The sequence below is a fragment of the Terrapene carolina genome, unplaced genomic scaffold (assembly GCF_002925995.2).
Source record: "Terrapene carolina triunguis isolate 2854851 unplaced genomic scaffold, T_m_triunguis-2.0 Scaffold95, whole genome shotgun sequence".
Taxonomy (NCBI): domain Eukaryota; kingdom Metazoa; phylum Chordata; order Testudines; family Emydidae; genus Terrapene; species Terrapene triunguis.
Window position 1 is genome coordinate 52,526,035 of NW_020664446.1, and position 12,023 is coordinate 52,538,057.

General features: G+C 39.5%; 1 protein-coding gene across 1 annotated transcript in view; it reads right to left on the minus strand.

The window, feature by feature from the left end:
• GRID1 (glutamate ionotropic receptor delta type subunit 1) overlaps nucleotides 1-12,023 on the minus strand; it is an 800,331-nt gene that overhangs the window by 470,051 nt on the left and 318,257 nt on the right. Inside the window, exon 3 of the mRNA XM_024209390.2 lies at nucleotides 1,431-1,715. Coding sequence (XP_024065158.1) covers nucleotides 1,431-1,715 — 285 coding nt within the window. The remainder of the gene's footprint in view (nucleotides 1-1,430; nucleotides 1,716-12,023) is intronic.

The window sequence follows — 12,023 nt, forward strand, 5'->3', positions numbered from 1 at the left end:
GGGCTAGGGCAGGACAGGGGCGGGGCTCCTCCCGTCCTCTTTTTTGCTTGCTGGATTATGGTAACCCTACCCTACAGATCATCTAAATTCAGAAGTATAACGTAAATCTGTATATTGAATCCACCCCTAAGACATTTCTACAGAACTGATATTGCTTTGGAGCTCTAGATTGAATTTCTGAACAAAATCAGCAGCAACAGCCACATTCTGTTCCTTTAGAAATGGGTGAACCTTCCTCACAAATGGTTTTTGGGGGCAGTTCCCCAGATTTGCAAAACTAGCCTGAGCTCAGAAACCCTTTTAAAACATAAATCTAAATTTAAGACCATTTTTATTTTTACCAAGAGTGATTCCATTTAAATTAAATAAAAAGTTGTGTTTTCCCCAACTAGCTAAAAGGAAGCTTGTGCTGTGTAGTGGGACTAGAACAAGAAAGCTCTGCTGGTGTAAGTGGACACACTATACAGTCTATACCACATACCTCTAATACAGTTTACCACTACAAAATTTCTCTCTTTCCCTCTCATTATTTCCCATCCCTCCTCCCCACTCCCGCCACCCTCTCTCCATATTAAGGCACAAAACCAAAAATGTGCAAGTCAAACTTCAAACAAAAATGTTTGCAGGCGGTTGAAATCAGGCAGAACAAGTCTGCTGATCTCTATTCAAGAGACCAGATCACAAGCTGATGGCAGTGAATACAGTATCAGTTTAAAAAAATGGAGCCATAGTTTCATTACTGGAATGCAAAAATAATAAACTTAGATTTTTATCTTTGCAATGTGAGAGTTCAGCAACACGTAGATTAATTTATTTTGACTTTGGAATACCTAATTCACTCAAGCTAAGATTTCTGTTTCCCAAGTTTCAGCCCAGAGTAAAATTTTGCTGACAGATATATAACTCATATCAGACACAGGGGAAATGCTAACTCTAACCTTTAGTATAAATGTCATGAAATGTACCACTGTGATACATGCTCCAAACAGAATTGTGGGGGGAACCATAGAGAGAAGTTAGTAATAGAAATTTTGAAAATTAATTTTTAAAGAGAACTGTGCTCAGCTTTGACAGGAAGCGTATTACAAAGGATTGATGTAGAGTTCTTCTTGTACTCCATTGTATACCCATATGAACACTGCCAATCAATGTCAACAGCTTATTAATATTTTACTGAAAACCTGTAAGATGATTCAAACTTCAGCTGTCTTGATAGGGTGTTACTAAGCAACTTTGCTGCCTGTCTGAGAATTAGTTTTCACAGCACTCTTTCACTCAAAACTACAGATCTATGTCCATTCAAAACATTTTCCTCATAACCTGCAACAAGCCCAAACAACTGTTTCCCAAAACTGTATGTCTGCACCGCCTTTTCCAGCTAAACACAAGAGAGACACCATGGTGTGTCTGAAATGATGCATTGCACTCACCATAATCACTGTCATAAAATACTATGAATTTTTGCCATCGAAGTTCGGTGACGAGTTTCAGCATAACGTCATTGAGGCGGACAGGCGGTCTGGCTGCTAATGTGTATTCTTCCTCCTCAAGACTAGGATTTAGGTGGCAAGCAGTGCGTGGGGAGCCTCCTGAGTTGCGCTGTACAAAGAGGTGTGGGATGTGCATGGCATCCGTCAGGGACTGCAGGGCATTGGCTGAGGCACAACCAGTGGAGGTCACTAAGGCTAAGATTCCCAGGGTCATCAGGTCACAGGCTGAGGAAAACAAAGGAGAAAACAGGGTTAGAGCAAGTTCAAAACTCCTTTGGTCTAGCTAAGCACTACAGACAACGAGGTAGATACAATTTCTGCCCTGAAGAGCCGGACATGCTGTGGTTAGTTATACTACAGTTATGCCACATTGCTCCAACTGAGAGCAAGACCCCATTGAGCTAGGCACCGTACATACACAGTCAGAGGCAGTTCCTGCACCAAAGAGCTTACAATCTAGGGTGACCAGACATCCGGATATTACCAGGACAGTCCAGATATTAGGGGTTTTGTCTTATATACGCAACTATACCACCACCCTAATGGTACAAAAGTGTCCCGATTTTTCATACTTGCTATCTGGTCACCCTATTACAATCTAAGTTGGGAAAACAGACCAAGGAGAAGGGGGGGGAGACAATGTCTCCCTTTTTCAGATGGGAAATGGAGGCAAAGATTAAACAACTTGCCTCAGGTCATACAGGAAGTCTGTGACTGAGACTGGAAGTGAACTCAGATCTGCTGAGTTCCAGTCTAGTGCCTTAGCCACAAAACCATCCTTCATCTGATGTGTATTGCAGAGATCAAAATGTTGGGGCCCTAAAGAGAGATTTCAGTCTCAAGCATTTGGTTTATACAAAGTTCTGAAGGATTTTTAAACTTACAAAAAAAAGTGCATCTTTTTAACCAAGAAGACTCTCAAAGTATGTTTTAGAATGAAGGGAAAAGCATGAATGACTAAGCATTTATTAACACTGTAAAGTTGTCTTTAAAAAATCTGGAAGAGCAGCTGCAATTTAAAAGCAAATTTGAAACCATCTGCTACTGAAAACGGAGTGTCACACAAATTCTAAATACATACAGTGTTCGCTGTAAAACCTAGCCCTTGGATCTCCAATTTAGCAAACTATTATTTTGTTTAAAAGTGCAACTGACACATCTGTTATATTTTTCCATACACAAAGAACAACCATGTACTTTCAGTCTAAGTTACTTTTATTTTAGATTATGGGAAAGAACAAGAAAGGATCACAGTAACGTTTCCATGAGAGAGCAGTGTCACTGTAACCTACCAGTCTGTGTGTTATGCAATCCCACCCCCACCCCATGCCCAGTTTACAGAAGAATCTGTTATACCTCCCACCTACCCCCCCAGCTAAAGCACATAAAGAGCCATGCTTTCAGCTCTAAAGGTCCCTAGTACAATCCGCAGCACCAGTCCCAGGTAATTATATAGCCCCCATTACTGTAGTATCTGAGCATCACACACTCTTTAATGCATTTATCCTCACAACAGTCCTTTGAGGTAAGGAAGTACCATTCTTCCCATTTGACAGCTGGGGAATTGAGGCATGGAGTAAGGGATTTGTCCCACAAGAAGCCTGTGGCGGAGCAAGGAACTGAGCCACATCTCATATCCTCGGTTAGTGCCATCACCTTCCTCTATAAGATAGTACCTGTCACGTAAATGGGGAGTCATCGAGGATCTAAAGTGCTGATGAGCTTCCTTTGTCCACAGGAAATATTCAACCTATTGGTCAATGCATGGTGTGTCCACACTGCACCTGATCCACAGAAGAAGTGTGGTAATTGCAGCAATCAGCTCTTGAGTCTGAGCTGTAGACTCATGCTTTTAGCTCTGGAGGGCCCTCATTCAATCCCCATTCTGCAGAAAGGAGGCCCCTAGAAATGGACCTGTACCCCGATAGAACACGAATTCGGATATAACGCGGTAAAGAAGTACTCCGGGGGGGGGCGGGGCTGCACACTCCGGCAGATCAAAGCAAGTTCGATATAACGCGGTTTCACCTATAACGCGGTAAGATTTTTTGGCTCCCGAGGACAGCGTTATATCGGGGTAGAGGTGTAGTACAACATTCAAACAACTGCATACACTACAACTTCTAATCTGTAATGTTCATTATTCAAGCAGGAGGAAAGTAGCCACAAAAATCAGATCTGGATTTTGAACAAGAAGTTCCAGAGTTTAAATCCAGAACAGAGTCCATTATAAAGACACTCTCCTCCTCTCCCTCATATCCTCCTATGCCCGTCCCTCTCCCAAAAAAAGTTCTGTATTTTGAAGCCCACACATACTCAGTATGTTTCCAATATTTTCTGCTCTGATCATACAACAAGAACAGGACTCTTGTTTCTGTGTGACCACTTTGGTCTTGCATGGAATCAGAAAGTGCGAAGAGTTGGAAAAAGTGAAGGAAAAGAAATTAGGGATCCATTGAAAACACTCCAAATATGCCAGATCCAGCCATCCCTCAATTCTCAGAAGCAGAGGACCTGTACAGGTCACTGGTAATTACACACCGTACATATTTTTGATACAACCAGTTAACTATTCCACAGAAGGTCTTTTTTAAAAAGCACAGAACACACAGTGATTTCACTTTGACATCGGATGTATGTGGAATGATCAGCAAGTAAACTAATCAAACAGTGAAAAGGTGAAGTGCTTTTAAAACCATTCCCTTGATGGTCCTTACAATAAATGTGTCATCTGCATTATCTAAATTTACTCTGTGTTAATTATAATTATATAAAATTGTTGGGTTTTTTTCCCCCTCTGGGAGCTGACCTGATTCAGCAGCAGAGAAGCTGCCAAATAGGAGACCTAGGTTTGGTAACAGATTTGATTTCCCAGGCCAGTTGCCAGAGAAAGCGGAACATGTCACATAGGTAATTTAATTAGTCACAGTAGGGGACGGAATAGGGAAGAAAGAAGTGCGGACAGAGGAAAGAGAATAGCCCAGCTGAGACAAACTCCTGGAGGGATCACCAACCGGTGAGCTTTGGCGTCATCTGAGGTGAGAACAACATGCCTGGATCTACAATTCTACTTGTAAAAGTAGCCAGAGGAAAAGCAAAACCTTTTCCTAACTGTGTGCATTGTGGGACACATCATGGCTCAGAGATAGGTAATGAGTTATAGAAGCAATCAACTGTGGAAAATTTGACCTATGTCAGAAGCAACAGGAAATTCTTACCATTTCACTGTTGCTTGGTGATCTAAGTGAAATGAGAAGGCGTCCTCAGTATAGCTCAGACTCAGACTTTAAGGTCAGAATAGCTGCTAATAATGGGAAAATGTCCATGTAACAAAAGATAACCTCATACAGTAGTTGGCATTAACCGCTAACTGCTCCCTTGTTGGCAGTTAAGAGTACAGTGATTCAGTGGATTGTGGAAAAAGGGCCCTCTGATCTCTCAGGATACCCTGAACACATGGATAATGCAGTGTGTAGTTGGGGGATTTTGACCTGCTGCATGTTGACTGGCTAAGTAGAAGAATTCAGTATAGAGGGCTGTTAATCTAGTTGCTTTCACAAGTGCTAAAACATTTGTAATTTCATTATATTCCACATTTACAGTCTGAAATAATATAATCAGAGCGATACAAAAATGGGGGAGAACTCTAAGCAATTTGATTTCACATTGTATTAGTCACGTCCTTCTTACTACAAAGTTTGTGTAACGTGAAACAAAGCAGTTGATTTTTTTAAATAGAAAGCCTCTACTGTATAAATTACAATATGGTAGAGTCCAAAGAGTTCAACCAACTTCGCAACACTGACAATCCTGTTAGGATTTAGTATATTAAGAACAAATGCATCGCCATCCGTCTGTATGCATCAGAGAATAACTCTGAAGTTATAACACAGAATCCAGTTCAGTTTTACTTAATACCTCTGTCATTCATGAGGCATCCTTAAAGTGGTTTAAGGCAAAGTAATGACCAAGAATAATAAGGAATCTGAAAGCAACTTTGGGGACATTTGTCAGGATCCCCCTCTCCCCTCTGCTTCCCAGCTGTTGCTGTGATATGAGAAGAGATTTGTTAATTTTCTATTCTATTTTTTTCTGATATTGGCAGGGAGTGCTATCTACTGGTAAGAGCATGATTGGGACTCATGGATCCTGGTTTGCATAGAGTTCAGTTGCTATCTCATTATATGACCTTGAGTAAATCACAACCTCTCTGTACCTCACCCATATATAAAATACTAAAAATGCTTTGCACATGATTGGTGCTTTTCATTTGAAGATGTCAATGTGCTTTACAAAGGGTGATAGTTTGCTTATCTGTAAAATGGAAAACAAGATGATGTAATTTTAAGGAAATTGCTCAAGATCACACAATGACTCACTAGTATTGGGGAGAAGAGAATCCAGGACTCCTGACCCTCATTCCTCTTCTCTAACCATTAGACTCCAGTGCCTCTCACTGCTTCATCTAAGACTGTTACAATAGCATTTGCCTACCTCACAGGGATATTGTGAGGTTTCATCAAGCAATGCCTTTAAAAACTTGAGATCCACAGCTGAAAAACAGAATATTTTAAATGACCTGCCCTCAGGCTTTCACTGATTAACAAACAGTAAGATGTATTAGTTTAACTGTATTGCCTTCATCACTGATGGTCCATGTTTTACAGAAGATCTCACATCCCACAAACCACTGGGCAGGACTCCCGCAGTTTATTAGCTGATGGCAACATGAACCCACTATTGCCATCATTTCTAAAGGACAATAATGTATACAATAGATCTAAGTGAAATCTTTTTTCTAGATTCTTATTGGCCTACTTTTGCCTCTGATCACAGATCTGTCATCCTCCTACTTACTGTTAATGAGGCTTTCAAAACTATTGATCACTCTGTAGTCTTCATATGCCTTGAGCAAGAAGCATCTCCCACAATCTCTTTTGAATTCTGCTTTCATAAACTCTCCTTTTTATTTCTGAAGGAGGATTTTCATCTTTCTAACACCTCCTCCATTACTGAATACCTCAAGGCTCTATCCTTGGCCATGTTCTCCATCCATCTTCTCTGTCTAGGACATTTCATTTCTGGCTTGGATACCATCACTTTCTGTCACCTTTAACTCTTCTTGATCTGTCTATTTTGACTGTTTGGTCCTGGCTACAGTATACTACAACTTTTCACTACTTCATTGACCTACGTCTCCAACTCCACAATCACACTCCATTCAGACTATATGTTAGCTTGGAAGTCCTGATATTTTGCAGTCATTATCTTACACATACATTTTCCTACCACATTTCCCTGTCAGTGGATCTGCTGAGGCTTATGATTATTTATGGAATAATGTAAGAATTATTCTTTATCTTGACCCTAACATCTATTTACTATTCATTTCATCACTACTGCTATTCCTTTCTGGATTGCCATCTTATTTCTAAAGACAAGTACAAGCTGTAAAGTTTGAATTTGGAACTAATTTCCCCCGAAGCTCAGGGATGTTTGGATTCTGGAGTTTGGCTCAGGCCCATCTCTAACTAAATCCTTAACTCTCTAAACTTCAGGGAGTTTATGTACTGGAGGCAGACTAATATCTTGCTCCAGAAAACAGAGGCATATCACCAACTTCCAGTCTCCCTTCTACTGGTTTCCAATTCATTTCAGAATATGATTGAAAAATTGCTCTTGTGCTGCCATAATTTTCAATAAACTAGCTCCCACTACATTGCCAGCCTAAACAATATATCCAAGTACTATAATTCATTCTGCCTCTCCAATCTTGACCTCCTCTCTACTCCTCTGCTCTGTTCTTAAGTAGTTGGATCTCACTTCTATTTATGTTGCCAAATCTATCTTGGACTCTTTCCCTGATTCCTTCTGGGATACCGAATCACCTTCCCCTTTTTAAGGTTAAACCTTTCCTTTTCACTTGAATTTGTGAGCATCTTTCCCTTTACTGCTATCTGCAATATGGCTTATGAGAGAGACGCTATACAAATCAATTGCATTTTATAATATTTGTCTATTTGAATGTTGAGAACTCACTGCCACGTTGCTAAGAAAGTTATTTCAAATCTGGCAAGTGTGCATACATCCACCACACTTCATATACCCAATACTGCTAGCACAACACTCTGCAAAGAAATGATTAACGAAGTTGCATTTAAAGTGTTTGGAATTAGGCTTCAAATCTAGCAGCCCATTGAGATCAGCCTGTGGCAGGGTGGGGCGGGAGGGAGTTCACACTTGCTTTGGTGCTATTGTTTCAGTTACTCAGGCTAAAGACTTATGCTTCATGAAAGTTATCTTCATAAACCAGAAGGACTAGGAAATTTTGGGTTTATTAAATGAAAAAACAGATTCCAAAGCATACAGCAATATATGTGTGTGTGTTGAGGGTGAGGGGGTAGGATGGGAGGGGGGAATCTGTATACACTGAATCCCTTAAATTCATTGAATTATCCATGCCTGCAGATTTACACAGTCCAAGGTCAATAGCTAGCTAATAACCTACTAACTTACCTAATAACCATGGCAAATGCAACAGGCTGAGTTATATGTTCAACAGCATCTTACAAAAACACTTGGATATTTTAATCTGGTTTTACTAAGAAAGAGAATGAATACAGAGGAAAATGGAGCTATTTAATTCACTTTTTGTAAAGTGACAGGAACTTTTATTTTCATCTGGAGAAAACACTTGAAATTGGACTGTGTATATACTTGACTTATTCTGTGTAAATCAAAGACTGTCACTGAAGTCAATAAAATTATACTAGTGTTAAACGGATATAAGTGAGTTTGGAATTGCGCCTACTGGTCAGCAAAAGGCATCTCTGACCATCAGCAGCCAGCCATAATGTATCAAAGCATCAAGCACTGCAAGTCTTGGGTGAGGACTTGAATATGCAAACTTCTGAAGCAAAGGTGTAATTTACACTGTATTCATATTACCAACTGAGCTAGACAGAGCTAATTGCAACCAACACTAATATTTAAACTTTTTCAAAACATGAAAGGCATGCTTATAAACTTAAATACTTACAAAAGAAATTCAAACTTGAAAATCAGCTGTTCTGCTACTAATGTATCATCAGCTATTCAAAACTGGAACTGTGTAAACAGATAGTTTGGGTTCATTAGCAATTCTTGAAAAAAAAGATTCAGATCACCCAACATTAATTTAAAAAAAATGTTTGGCAAATCAAAAAGTTGAAATTAATTTCAAGTCAAACAAGATATTGTCTGATCCAAAACAAAATGCTTTCTTTTGATTTTGAGCTCCCTTTATGTTGTTAATGTCCTTTAATTAAAATAAAGTCTTTTCAAGTTGGGATATCTGAATGTTTCATTTTGAAAATGTCAAAACAAACATGCTGAGTTTTTTTAATTCTTAAGTTTTGTTTTCAGCTGAAACAATTAGGTGAAATTGACATGAATTCATGAAATGTTTGTCATCAAATCCATTTTTCACTAAAAAAAGGGTTCACTGGAAAAGTTTTGTCCAGCTCTATTCAAAACCACATCTGATTAGACTGAGAATATAAACACGTTTATATGATGGAAAGTTTTCTTTGGAGGAGTAATTAAGAGCAGTGAAGAGCTAAATGATCAGTCCGCATCATGTTGATTGTATATATGACATTGTTTGATTTACACTGAATCTAGTCAAGTATATGCACAAATTATCAGTACTCTGTATGTTTAATCAATGCTTAATATCTTCCAAGAGACACATCCTTAGAGATATTCATATTTCTTTTAGCCAATGATGTCAATGTTTAAAAAAATGCTTGCGGGACTGCTTGATTCTAATAAATATGGAGGGGTAATGTAACATGAAAAAAATAGCATGCCACCAAGCAACAGATCAAAACGAAGTATGATGGTGTAATTCTTTGCGTAGCGATAAACTGAAGGAAACAAACTGAAACAGTAGGTATCTACTATAGACCACTAGATCTAAAGGAGAGCAAAAATTAAACATTCTTTCACTACTACTTAATGTGTAAGAGTGGTATCACAGGACACCATACTCAGGGAATTTAAAACCACACCGACATCTTTTGAATAAGAAATACAGCCTCATACAAAGAGTCAAGGAATTTCCTAAATTACAGTATCCATTAGACAACATTATGATGCATAAAGTAGGGAATCTACCCAGAGGAGAAGACACCCTCTCTCTGTGTCTTACCAACAGAGGAACACTCTGTATGAGAGAAGGCAAATTACCTGAATTTGCCTTAATAAGGGATGGGTTCCCAGAAAACAGCAACATAAGGCAAATGGACTTTAGGTCAACTGAATTTGAGAAATTAAGACAGCTCATCGGTAAGGTGTAATGGGTGGCACTATTAAAATCTAAAACTGAAAAGTGGGTAGGGCATCTCCAAGAGGGTTCACTCACACTAGGGCACCTCCTCATGGCTGTCTCTGGGGAATCAGCTCACATCTGGTCAAACATCCCATTTTAGGGTATCAAAGTCCCTCCAGCCCAGGTGTCTGGTAAGTGTCTCCAACAACCCTATGCTACCTCCCATTGACTTGTAGGGAAACCTAGGCCCACCTGCTACTCTGGGTTCCAGCCCAGGGACCCTACAATCAGAAGCTAAGGTCTGCACAACCTCTAACCTCACTGCTCCCTACTCCACCTCCAACAGACTCTGTTCTCCACCCTTCTGGGTAAATTCTTCTCTCAGGGCCAGGATCCTAGGGATTCTCTTTCTCCCTGGGTTTCCTCCTTTTCCCTCTCTAAGCCCAGAGAATGACTACCAGCTTCCACGCTGCAGCCCCTTTCTGCTACCAGCTTCCTGCCTTTATATGTTAGCCAACTTCTCTCCCAGTGGGGCTTTAGCAGGCATTAGTCATTTTCAAATCAAGCCAGACTCTCTCCCTGCTGCAGCCTACAAAATTAGGTGGCCCTATTTGTACCACCTTAACCTTTTCAGGGCTGGTATGTAGTGAGCACCCCATCACAGCATCTTAAAAAGAAGGTACAGTCTACAATTCCTCTGAGAAAAACAATTACAATGTGGTTAAAAGAAAAACCTCTTCTATCTGGACAGAGAAAAGCGGGAAGCAACCAAAGAATAATTCAAAACAGTTAATTAAGTCTTGCAGGGAAAAGATAAATGTAGCAAAAACAGAATAAATTAATTCTTAACAAAAGAGGCTAAAGGGGACAAGGACACCTTTTATAAATATATTAAAGGAACAAAATGTACTGGAGCTAAAAGAGGCCCATTAAAAGTAAGGAGGGGAATTAAATTAATGATGGTTCAAAAATGGCTAGAAACTGAATTGCTTTTAAAATTCAACTTTAAGAAACATAGTTTAGATGATTAGGAAGTGAAGACCTTGTGAAAACAGATATTAAGATGTTAGTAAGTGAATACTTTGAAAATTTTAAGACAGAAAAATCAGAGGGCATTGATAATATGCATCCAGGAGTATTAGATGAATTAGTTCATTAACACTATATTAGTGACAATTATTTCTGAAATGCCAGAATACTAAGAAGGTATCAGAGCACTGGATAAAATACTGTGTACTTCCATAGCACCATGGTGGAAAAAGCTTGAACTCAGACCATTTCTCCAGTTTGTCCAGATCATTTTGAATTTTAATCCACCCTATCCTCCAAAGTACTTGCAACCCCTCCCAGCTTGGTGTCATCTGAAATCTTTACAAGTGTACTCTCTATGCCATTATCTAAATCACTGATGAAGATATTGAACAGAACTGGACCCAGAACTGATCCCTTCAGGACCCCACTTGATATGCCCTTCCAGCTTGACTGTGAAACACTGATAACTACTCTCTGGGAATAGTTTTCCAACCAGTTATGCACCCACCTTAGAGCAGTTCCATCTAGGTTGTATTTCCCTAGTTTGTTTATGAGAACGTCATGTGAGAGAGTATCAGAAGCCTTATTAAAGTCAAGATATACCACATCTACCACTTCCCTGCTATCCACAAGGCTTATTACCCTGTCAAAGAAAGCTATTAGGTTGGTTTGACATGATTTGTTCTTGACAAATCCATGCTGACTGTTACTTATCACCTTATCTTCTTCTAGGTTGGGTACTGAAGTTAAGATGACTGGTCTGCAATTCCCTGGGTTGTCCTTATTGCCCTTTTTATGGATGGGCACTGTATTTGCCCCTTTTACAGTCCTCTGGAATCTCTCCATTCCTTCCATGACTTTTTGAAGATAATCACTAATGGCTCAGATAACTCCTCAGTCAGCTCCTTGAGTGTTTAGGATGTATTTTATCAGGCCCTGGTGACTTGAAGACATCTAACTTGTTTAAGTAATTTTAACTTGTCTTTCCTTATTTTAGCCTCTGATCCTACCACATTTTCACTGGCATTCATTAAGTTAGATGTCCAATTGTTACTAAACTTTTTTGGGAAAACCAACAAAAGTCATTTAGCACTTCTGCCATTTCCACATTCTCTGTTATTGTCTTTCCCCCCCCTCATTTAGTAATGGGCCTACCTTGCCTTGGTCTTCCTCTTGCTTCTAATGTGTTT